General features: G+C 40.6%; 3 protein-coding genes across 3 annotated transcripts; 2 read left to right on the top strand and 1 right to left on the bottom strand.

The window, feature by feature from the left end:
* Positions 1–1,366: 1,366 nt before the first annotated feature.
* On the top strand, positions 1,367–4,192 carry PCOAH_00033510 (DNA helicase; the record flags this gene model as incomplete). Its single annotated transcript, XM_020060145.1, has 1 exon — positions 1,367–4,192. The coding sequence occupies one exon, from the start codon at positions 1,367–1,369 to the stop codon at positions 4,190–4,192; it is 2,826 nt and encodes a 941-aa protein (XP_019915953.1).
* Positions 4,193–4,916: 724 nt separating this feature from the next.
* On the bottom strand, positions 4,917–7,751 carry PCOAH_00033500 (Uncharacterized protein; the record flags this gene model as incomplete). The annotated part of the gene is made up of 1 exon (XM_020060144.1): positions 4,917–7,751. One exon carries the CDS (start codon positions 7,749–7,751, stop codon positions 4,917–4,919), a length of 2,835 nt encoding a protein of 944 aa, XP_019915768.1.
* A 1,536-nt stretch (positions 7,752–9,287) lies between these two features.
* PCOAH_00033490 (Uncharacterized protein) lies at positions 9,288–10,844 on the top strand (the record flags this gene model as incomplete). The annotated part of the gene is made up of 1 exon (XM_020060143.1): positions 9,288–10,844. The coding sequence occupies one exon, from the start codon at positions 9,288–9,290 to the stop codon at positions 10,842–10,844; it is 1,557 nt and encodes a 518-aa protein (XP_019915854.1).
* Between the last annotated feature and the right edge of the window lie 1,292 nt (positions 10,845–12,136).

Below are 12,136 nucleotides of genomic sequence, written 5' to 3'. Positions count from 1 at the left end.
AATGGTTACGTGTTCTCTCTTTAATCGGGGTGGGTGCGTCGTCCATGTGCGGCGTGAGCATCTTTGTGTAACGTGCATCCTTCCGCAGAACATGCACGTGTGGAAGTCTCCCCCGCGTGAACTCCTCCCTAGCCTTTGCACAGCATTTGAGATTCGGCATTAATCCCGAAGGAACCGAACGTGCGCATAATCTCAAGGAGTTCTTTTTTTTTTTTTTTGTCGAATTTTTTCCACCTTAAGAGTATAGCACCCATAACGATTCCTTTACCCGCCCTTCTCCAGTGGGGAAGCAGGAATGGGCAACAGGCTTACCAGGCAGCCGTGCCCTTTTAGGAGGTGTTTTTCCCAGTGTGAGTATATGTGCGTATGTGCATACCTCTGTGCATTCTTCGCGTATGCATTTTTTTTTTTGTCTTTTTCAAGCCCCAATTTTTTCAACTATGAACATTTTAATTAGCAAGTGCGGTTAAACGATTTAGCCAATTTACACTCAGTTGGTTCCCAGATCCTTGGCCAAAGTTTATTGTTCGATTTATCCAAAAAGGCAGCTTCGAAAGGCTTTATAGTGATTGCATAAGTGGTCGGCGCAAGTGTGTACACGCAGTGGTGTAGTTCTTTTCATTTGGTCTTCTCCTTTATCGCTCTTTTTTTTTTTTTTTATTTCCGCGTGGATACCTAAAATTGAAAAAAAAAAAAAAAATCCTGCTCACTTGACCTGCGTATTTATTCGCAAAAAAAAGAAGAAAAGTGGAATGGCCTAGTATTCGCTTAAAGCGCACTGGCATTTTCACATGGCATAACTTCGAAGAAGGAACTTAAGTTGAACAAACGCATGTGCATATGTGTATGTATACGTATACACAATTGCACTTCGTCGCAAATTGGATCCCCGATGTGCGCATGGAAAAGTACGCACCCGGGGGAGAGTGAACTGGCAGGTAACGCATCCCTTTGAGGAGGAAAAAAAAAAATACACATATGTACATATACATATGCGTATTCCGAAGGATGCCAAAAGTGTCAAGAGGAAAAACGAATTGTGACAAAATAAAAATTGTTACGTGCGTAAATTGGTTCAAAAGGAAGAAGCGCGGAGGGAAGGTTAACCTATTAAAATAGGCCAAACAAATTGCAGCTCAGCAAGGCAACCAAAGCAAACTTCACACGATACGGTGAAGATACAATAAAATTACACCAAGAGGGGGAGCAAGCCATTTTAATAACCCACCACACATCGTGCTTACGCAAGTGTGCATGCGTAGTAGTGTTGCGCACACTCAGGGCGAGCACACGTGAGGGTGAAATCAAACGGTAGGAAGTACTATACAGAAGTGAACCCCTTATCCACTAAAGTGAAACAACCGCGATGTCAGGCATGTTCAACGAAAGCGAACTGTCAGGGCTGGACGCCCATAGCGTGTTCGGAAACAGCGAAATGTCCAGCTATCAGAAGAAAAAAAGGAAATTTGAAGAAAATTCTAATTTAGGCGCAAATGACGTAATGAATGAGGACGAACTAGAAGCGGAAGAAGAAGATGATGAGGAGGATGACGAGGAAGATGATGAACCATCTTATGTTCAAGATGAAAATATGGCAAAGGTATTTGAAAAATTTTTAAAAACTTTTTCCGAAAGAAAAAATGATGAAGAAAATGAAGACGGTGATGATGACAGTGTCTGGAAAGACAATTTAAATTTGAACTTTCCTAGTTCGCTGGAAATCGCCCAGGATGCGCATTACGTATTATTACTTTTTTCAATTCTGCAAAATTCATACTCCAGAAATAAAGTCCTGGTGGTGGATATGAAACACGTGTTGATGTGGGAACCAACAGATAAAAATCGATTCGATATAGGTAGTCAATTGTACATATACATAAAGAGACACTTCCTCAGAATATTAGATATCTTTGAACAGAAGGTACAAGCTTTAGCAGAAAGTATTAATCCGATAAAGACAAAAGAAGTTGGGAAGATATGTCTCCGTTTTTATAATAAAAAAAATCCTATCCATTCGTTGCGAAGCTTAAGATGTGAAATGCTGGGTGAGATGATTAGTGTTCGAGGACAAGTAACCCGAACGTCCGATGTACGACCCGAGTTAACATTAGCTGCCTTCAAATGTAACGAATGTGGAAATATAATAAACGGAGTTAAACAGCAATTTAGGTATACACAACCGAGTAAGTGCCCCTCCTCCAGCTGCAGCAATATGTATGATTGGTCCCTTGTTCTGGAACAGTCTTACTTTGTTGACTGGCAAAAAATCCGATTACAAGAAATTGCGCAGGAGAGTCCACCAGGATCCATGCCCCGAAACATGGATGTGATTCTTCGCAATGACATCGTCGATTCGGTACACGCAGGGGATAGAATTATCGTAACGGGGTGCTTAATTGTTGTGCCAGATATCCCCACTTTGATGAAACCAGGAGATATTCCACGCAGTGTGGCTAGACAAATTTTAAAAAAAAATGAAAACTCCTTAGTCTCGCAAGGGCTAACAGGTATCAAGGGAGTGGGAGTACAAGACTTAAACCACAAGCTGTGTATATATGCATGTCAAATTGAGAAACTAAATAATTCGAAGAAGGAAAACTCCTTCGATGAGCAAACACAGGTAGATATTAATTGTGAAGAAATTTTAAATTGTGATGATTTGAAATGGCTCAGAGATATTGCCATGCATCCCAACACCATCGACATTTTAGCAGAATGTATAGCTCCCAAAATATGGGGAAACATCGAAATAAAGAAAGGAGCATTATTGATGATGACAGGAGGGGTTCAGAAAATCACTTCGAACTGCAAATTGAGAGGAGACATAAATATGTGTATTGTAGGTGACCCAGGAACTGCTAAAAGTGAAATATTAAAGTACGTAGAAAGTTTTGCCCCAAGAGCTATTTTCACCTCTGGAAAGGGGTCCACCGCTGCAGGGCTCACAGCAGCAGTGCATAGGGACCCTGATCAGGGAGACACGGTCCTAGAAGCAGGTGCATTAATGTATGCGGACCAGGGAATTTGCTGTATTGACGAATTTGACAAGATGGACGAAAAGGACAGAGTAGCCATTCACGAAGCTATGGAACAGCAAACCATTTCGATAACTAAGGCGGGTATCCAAGCAACACTAAATGCCAGAGCATCAGTCTTAGCAGCATGTAACCCCAAGTATGGAAGATACGACACGTTGAAAACCTTTGCACAAAATGTAAACATCCCCGCACCGTTGCTTTCCAGATTTGATCTCTTCTACACAATGCTGGACAGCATCGACATAGACAAAGACACCAGCATTGCCAACCACTTGGTTTCTATGCACTGTGGAGAAGAAGCGGAAAAACATATTAGAGCAAATGCAGGAAAATTGGACACCGTCAAAATGGAAGTGTATCTAGAGCTAAGCAAAAGAGTGAAGCCATTACTAACAGATGAAGCCAAGTACAAATTGATACACTACTATGTCTCCTTCCGAAATATTGAATACTCCCCAGGTGCTCAGAGATCCATGAGGATGACCGTCCGTCAGTTAGAGTCACTCATCCGATTGAGCGAAGCTGTAGCTAAGTTAAAGTTTTCCCACTTTGTTGACATAAAACATGTAGAAATTGCTTGCTCAATATTTAAAGCTTCCATGAAAAAAATATCCAACGAGAAGGAAATAAATCTGGATGAAGAATTCGACAAAGTTAGCAACTCCCTCTTGAATAACAAGGGAAGCAAAATCATCCAACCGGAGGATAGCGAAAACAAGCCAGGGGAAAGTAAAAAGGGCATGACCATTAAGGCTAGCGAGTATCAGTACATATCTGCCATCATTTTCGAAATTATTAAAGAATACGAATTTAACAATAACAGTGAAAGCATTACGCAGGATCAGCTCATTGAGACCTACCTGCAAGTGTATGCCAAAGCTGAATCGAATGAACAGGTGGATGAGTGGGTTTACAAACTGAAGAAAATTATCCAACGATTGATAAACCAGGATATGAAGTTGCTGTCGGAGACTAATGAAGACGACGTGGAAAATGTCATCCTGCGAATCCACCCCAACTATGCCGGCCCCATCGTGGAGGGCACCGTGTCCAACAAGAACACTTATGGCTACAACACCTTCAAGAACTACCAGACGGATGAAAATATTCCGGAGGACGACGTGGACTTCCAGGAGGACATCGACAATTTTTAATGTTCTCACCGCAGCGTCTGCACGGCGATATGCACATATGTATATGTGTGAATGCGGATACAAGCATTTTTTTTTTTTTTTACCGTCAGCTATGTGCTAGATGAATGCAGCATATCGCTTTGGAAAAATACATACTGGCACAAATACATTATACCGCTATCACCCATTCGCAATAAGAAACATCTATACAAAGGTGGGTCTGAAATGGTAATCCATGCACAGTTTCCACCCCCCTTGTAGTTGCACCCGCGCGTAGTGCATGCGCGCTTCTCCCCATTACATACTTCCGAACCGAAAATACACAGACTCAATAGAGGAGTTGCTCCTTTTTTTCTTTTTTATCAATACGGAAAGGGAAGAACTAGTAAGGTGTCTCAGTTACAAAGGCTTTTTTGCAATCCCGCGAGAGGAAAACTTAAGCGGGGAGCATAGAACAGCATGGGTTTGAATAAGGGGAGCAGATCTGCGAAGGAAAAACGAGAAGCTCCTCTATCTTGAGCAGATCAAATGGGCATTCTAATTTTTTCATTTATGACCAAGTTGCGGTATGGAAAAACAAAAAAAAAATACGAAAAAAAAAAACAGGCAAATAACCCAAAACGAATGCGATGTACCCAGGGCACCCCCAATTCGCGCAGCTTCAAGTTGGCTCTATGCAGCACTTTTCATCTTCAGGCCCACCCCTGCCCCGGTTTCCCAGTGGAACAGGGCAGACAGCGTCCACCTACACATTTTTAACTTTCCTCTTTAAAAAGGCCAACTTATTTTTTCCCCTAAACTTGGCAATGTCGGTTAAGAAGTCTGTCCTTCGTCTGCTCTGCCGAATGGTTGAGACAACCTTTGCCATTTCCTTTTTCCCCAGCGGTTCACTCTTTTGATTAAGTGGCAAAACATTCACTACCTCAAAAGTAAGACTGTCGGAAATTAATTTTTTAATATAGGCCTTTTTATCCAAGTTGGTTGTTAGCTGTCCCCACTCGAAATAAGGTATGTTGATAACGGTATAGCCAAGGTCGCTTAACAACTTGTGCTTCAGTTTCGACAGCGCGGTGTAGGATTTGCTGTTTTTATAAAAGTGGTGTTCTCCGTTTACCTCAATGATTAATTTGGTTCTTCTTTTGTGAGGGTTTCCATTTGGTGGATCACTTTCTGGAAGCTGACCCATCGTGGTGGACTCCTGTTGATGGGATGTACACCCATTATGATTGGTATTGTGCTGGGTTACACCCCCCGGCACAATTGACGCTTGACCATCCCTGCGAAGAAGGTAATTTCTCGGAATGCGAAGAAAGGTAGGATCTTCTTCCACGAAGTCGACGTCATATGGTCCAAGGGGTACCTCCTCCGACATGCACAAATTAAAGGTCAAAAGGAAATTTTTAACTTCCTTTTGTAAATCTGATTTAATGTGATACTCTGCATCTTTTTCTTTAGCTTTTATGGAAGACATATATTCTATGCACTCCTCGTTCAGTTGGTCATAGACATTTGGGACGTGTCTCGTTCGAAGTGCCAACTCACATATCTTCAACTGGGTCAGGTAGACATTATCTAGAATGATATCAAATTTTATTAAATTTTTTATGATTAAATTATATGCATGTGCATTATCTATGGAGAAGTAGCACATGGCTAGCAGCAATTTGGCTAGCTCCTTGTAGTCCAGATTATTTATGTTGTCCTCGCTTATCGTTCTGGATACTTCGCAGATAAGCGCTTCTTCGTATATGTCCAACTTGAACAAGCTGTGGAGTATTTTCACCTTTCCGGGAAGGTCCACGATGAGGCTACGTGTCTGAGGATCTTCAGCATTGCAGTTTAGGACATCCCTGCAACTTATGCCCTGCGTCCACTTGCCACATTGGACATTCACATTACTTCCCCCATTGGGAAGGGGAACCTTCCCAGGATTAAAACCGGAATTGCCTTGATCTTCATGATCGCCCTGATAAAGGCTAACACAATTTGGCACTAAACGGGAAAGTATCAACCGAATTACGGACACCTCCCTATATTTGTGCATTGCATAGGAGTGTAAAAGCGTGGATAGATCCCTCTCATCATACTGCCCTTGGCATATTTTTTCCCTAAATACGGCATCAAATAGGTGGATGGTCTTGGAGGGGAATAATTTATTTTTTGCCAACAAGAAGAACAAAACTACCAAATTGCCCACATTCGGAAGGTCACTTTTATACGTGTTCAGAATGCTTTTGTACAGCATATGATGGTCCACTTGCAGGTACAGGTGACACTGCATGATGTGAAATATTTTTCTGGCGATGTCGGTATCACCACGCTTCGCGAACTCGTCATGCGTGGCATGATCAACATCACCACGAGTTTCAACCCGTCCTTTTGTTGCTTCCACGAAATGGCTCTGCAACATGTTGGCCACCTCGTTTAGCAGCCCCATGTGCGCAAACTTCAAATCCCTCAGGCTTCTACTGATGCTGAGAAGTGTGTCCAGCAGATAGTGCCTTTCCTGTGAGGAACAGAGCTGTGATATGTCACTGGGTAATTCATTTAGTGTAGCTCGATTTGGCAGAGGTCCCGCCGTTGTAGAAGAAACAGTATGCGGGGTAGTCGCAGAGGAGACATCGCCGAAGTATTCATTGATTGAAGAATTTTGGGCAAACCCTGTGAAGGAGGCGGAAGATGGAAGTCCCCCACCGAAATCATCACCTACTTGAAGCTCAGAGTTGCCAATTTTGATCCGTTTGACACGTGGGTCAACGGTGTCAAGCCTGTTTAAAGTGCTGATACTACAGTGTGAAGACAGTCGGGAGTTTTTCCCCTCCGATTGCATATTCCTAATCTGCTCATTAATTTTTTTCTTCAACTTGTGTGTGTATGCATAATCATTGTAGGTTAAAAAAAAACGGTCAAAATTGTATGTCAATTTGTTGCATATATTTTTGATTAGCACCCAATTGAAGCTTTTTAATTTCATGAATTTAGGATCATTCTTTAACAAATAAATTTTACTAAAAATGGAAAGAAAATGAACCAGGTCTTCAATTTGGTATTCCACGTGTTGTATAAAATAGGAGCATTTATTTATGAATGCAAGAACAAGTGTGTTGTCAATAAGTTGTAAATTTGTCAGTATGTTCATTGTGTGGATGAGCATTTTGCTTGTGTATAAATAATGTGTTTTTAATTTTATGCTGTTAAATATATTATGGCAAATTTCATCGTGGAGTGAATCTCCACATGTTTGCTTAAAATGAGGAGAAAATTTTGTAAACAGAATTAAAATGAGCAATAAATCTTCAATACGTGTGTCACTGTCTTTATTCACTTGCACACATTTGGCCATTATTTTTTTGAAATCTTCCGAATGTATTTTTTCAACACATAAATATTGTTTCAGTTCCTCCATGGGGATATTTTCCTCGGCATGTTTTCCCCATGGTAGGGTGCATGTTGTTGTGTAGAAGAACTTCCCTCTTTTTCGCACCGTCCTCAAGGAATTTGACCAGATGAATATCCCCCGCGCGTTCTTTCCAAGATGTGCGGAAAGAAGCACATTCAGCCGTTTTGTCCCCATGACCATTTTGCCATGGTGCGAGTATCAACATTGGACTGTAATAGCAAGTTGCTACCCTTTCGGAAGATGCCACAAAACCATGGCTGTACATAAATAACGTGGACGCGTATGTTACTCCTTCCCCTTTGGGAACTTCACTCATTTTTTTTCATCCTGAATTAGTTTACTTGAAACAGAAAATTGGCGCTTTTTTTATTCTCCGTAAGCTGCATTTGTCAATTGTCTGTGGGTCCCCTATAGTTAGTACATCTGGGTGGAGAACTGACCCATTTATAAGTGTAGCTATTTATGGGTGTGCTAATGTTCCCATATAGGAATATTGACATAAACGGAGCGCATGAGGAAAGTGTTTGGTTTTACCTTACGGTATAGCATGTCTATGTGTTCCACTCGCTAGTGGGGAGACCCTTTAAAACACGGGTATGCGGAGAGCCTGGCGGGTAGGGCAGTTGGCCACATAAATGGTCAAGCTCACTCCAAAGCGGCGTTCCCTCCTGTCGGTGTGCGTGTAAGGAAGGGGATACATACAGAAGTGATAAGTCTCCGTAATCCTTTAGCATGCGTCACTCTGGATTTCCACCACCATAGATGCACCACAAAGCTATGAGTTGAACAGAACAAGGAATTCGCCTTGATGGTACACTCACGCTTAAGAAGTTGAGCTCTTGCACGCAGACTGGTGACGACTGAACGTTCCAACATCACTCCCTAAAAATGTGGGCAATCTCTCGAATTAAAAATTGTATTATTTTGATTCCCTTTTTCATTAAAAGAAAGAAGGGAAAACTGCTTACTTACGATACAGCGGCGGAGTATGTAACGGGGGCCCCCCTTCTGCTGTGCGCACAACCTGGCTTATTTTTTTATTTTTTTTTTCATTTGTTAAGGCTTCCAGCATCGTGCCTTAACGACGGAAGGATAGAATTTTTTTTTTTCTGTTCATTTAAGTACGCGGATTTGTGCATAAGCACATAGTTACGTGTATATATGGATGACCAAGCCGTAGTGCCAAATGCGGAGTTCGCGAAATTCCTGTCCCTGGTGGATTATATCCTCATATAATCATACGCCTGCAAACTTATGTAAAAGTATTTTAATCATTGCAATCTTTTATGTATCTGGCGCCCTATTTTTTTTTTTTTGTGACCCCTTTTTTTTGTGATAAGTTTTTTGTAAATTAGTAAGCATGAAATTACGGAAGGAAAGAGCGGCTTTTCTTCTCTTTTCTTCTCTTTTTTTTTCCAACCACAGAACGGTTGTCGCGACACAAGGTTTACGTAGCACAACTGCGAGTGGCTAATCCAGAGGAAACTTGTTCGATGTAAAGTTCGAATGGATGTCACTCTCCCTCCGTCCCATAAGCAACAGCGAAGGTAGAACCAGTGAAATGCGTCTCGAGTTTAATCAGAGTGCCACATCGCATGGAGCTCAACGTAGAGACCACTGCGTGGGCACGACTGCTTCCTCACTCCCCCACGCGCGAACTCAGACGACTACTACAGAGAATTACAAACCAGCAACGTATACAACCGCCGTGCCACCATGCCCGCATCGCCTAGTCATATGTACAAAGTCGACTACAAAGAGAATAAGGGGAAATGCGTAGTCGCAGTGAATCAAATGAGAGCGGGGTATTGCATCGTGGAGGCGCACCCAGAAGTATGCGTTCCACTGAGTGTGAAGTACATGGCCCCAAGAATAATCGATGCGGAAAATGAAGAAACAAATTACAGAACAGTGAACATATGTTTTTACTGTTTCGAAAAATTTAGCAAGAGTGTTTATTGCCCGAATTGCAAATATGTAGTATACTGTAGTGACGTGTGTCTGGATCTAGCGTGGAAGTTACATAGAGACGAATGTGAAGTTTTTAAGTCTAACATCTTTGACAAGTTCTGTCCATCCATCATCATGCGCATGGTAATTAACAGCTACCTAAGCCACTTTAATTTTTACGAATACTGTGGAAGCGTAGAAGAATTACCAAAGGAAAAATACGAGTACTTTAAGTACCCAGCGTATATAGTAGCAGTGGCGCTCATGACCAAAAAAAAAAAATTGTTTGCCAACTTTGAAGATAATGAAAGCATACTCAGAAATATCATTGAGAAATTTGTAAAAATTTCGAAAAATAGTTTGCAAATAATTGACAATGATTTAGAACCAGCGGGGTTGGCATTTTACAAAAAACCTGTGCCCTACTTTAATCACTCATGCTTGAGTAACTGTGTGACTATATTTAAAAACCAAAAGCTGTTCATACGAACCTTGGTGGATGTATATCCTGGGGAAGAACTAACCATTAGTTACATCGACATAGCATTTGACAAAAATACGAGACTAGCCATTTGCATGGATCAGTACTTCTTTACCTGCTCTTGTAGGCTATGTAAAGTGAACATCGTGTCTGAATGCCAAAATATTTTTAATACAGAACTTGTGTGCACTCAGTCAGAGAGTTGTAAAAAATTTGTTAATCATATGGAGCTCATTTTAATATCAGAGTTGGAAAAAAAAAATTGTTATGTGAATAAAAGTCAATTTAAAAATGCCTATCCTGTTTTAAGAAAAGCGAACGAACAGCAACATGTGTGGAAATGTTCTATCTGTAAGGGCGAAGTGCATGATAATGTTATAAAGAGCTTGGTAGAAAAAGAAAAGGAGACTGTGAAGGAAACCGCCCATTTGGAGTGTCTCTTCAGTGAAAAGTGCACCTACGATAATAAATCTGTGTTACAAGCACTTAATAAAATAAAGTCCAAAATTGACTACTTGACCACCTTTTACCACCATACTAAATATTCTCTGCAAAAAATGAGAGCCAAGATTCTTTACATTTCTATACAACTCCAAGAATTTAAGTTAGCATACAACATTGCTAACCAGTATCTCAAATCTATAGAAGTTTCCTATGGGAAATACTCCCCCATTTATGGTTACTATATTTTCTTAACTGGGAAACTTGCCCTCTTCCTTGATCTCAAGTCGGAGGGCCTCAGTTTAATTCACAAAGCCAAGAAGAATATCATAAAAACCTACGGACCGGACTCTCCCATTTATAAGGATTTGGAAAAGTTCCTCTACACCAATAAGTACTGAATGTGTATTGAACACAGATAGATATTGTCCGTATTGTGACGAGTTTGTCCCCTTCCCGTGGCAAAATGTGTGCATGTATAAACATCCGTTACGTTTTTTTTTTTTTATTTTCCTTCTTTTTTTTTGTTCTTGCACTACGGTTGACATTTGAATATAGCTAGTACGCACTCTTCTCACGCAGGCTAGCGATGCATAGCTGGTGAATAGTCCGCATAGACCTTCCCCGTCTCATCATCCCACCCACTCAACCTAGTTCCTCTCTTTTTCTTCCTTTTTACAACCATTAAAAATATTTTTTCTGTTTGCAAGAATCCGAAATTTTTATAATTTCCTAAGAAAATAAATAAATTATTTCTATGATTCGTCTCAAGGAACGAGCCTATGCACATTTACTCACACTCGAACGTGCGCTCCTACAAAGCAGACTCTTTCCTACATGCCAGGTTATAAAATAAACTATCCCAAAATACTTTTACATTCGCTCACCGCAATGATCTGTACATGAGACCTAAAATCATTAACACTGAACGTGACAACCATAATACATCATACATATAAATATATACTCTAAACTACTGAACCCCAAACCCCGAACCTTAAACCCTGAACCGTAAACCCTGAACCTAAACGCTAAACCCTATACCCTGCAACCTAAACCCAGAATCTAAACGCTAAACCCTATACCCCGCACCCTAAACCCTGAAACCTCAATCCTGAACCGTGAACACTAACCCCCCATACCTAAATTCTGAACCGTAAACCCTGAATCGTGAACCCTGAACCCTAAACCCTGAACCTTAAACTTGAATATATATAAATATAAGTTAATAGGAATAAATTATTCGCTCAAAAGGTTCATCTATTTTAAAGGAAGAAAGTAGGGCATATTAATACATGGAAAGTATAGTACAGACTGAGAAAGGGAGGGAAAGGAGCTCCAGTAACGTAGTACTTATTCTAGGTATAAGGGAGTTATTTATATAATGTGCTTGTCGTAGGGGGAAAAAAAAAGTTAGCACACTAATATGTATGGTATAGTGTGTATTAGAAAGAGAGAGTGTGAAGTATATTGGGTAATATAATGTATGTGTTTAGTATAAATGAATTCTTCGTAATATACTTAGTAGAAGAAGGGAAAAAACAAAAAAAAAAAAAAAGGAAGAGTGCTATTATTAGCGATTATAGGTGAGAGGAGGGTGTACTACAAAATACTACTACGAACACACATAGGTGCATCCTCTTTTCTATGTATAATTAATTTAACTTTTGTTACATTATATATTGTTCATATA

This window comes from Plasmodium coatneyi, chromosome 11 (genome assembly GCF_001680005.1).
Source record: "Plasmodium coatneyi strain Hackeri chromosome 11, complete sequence".
NCBI lineage: Eukaryota > Apicomplexa > Aconoidasida > Haemosporida > Plasmodiidae > Plasmodium > Plasmodium coatneyi.
Note: the sequence above shows the minus strand (reverse complement) of the source record. Positions and strands in the feature narration are given on the sequence as shown.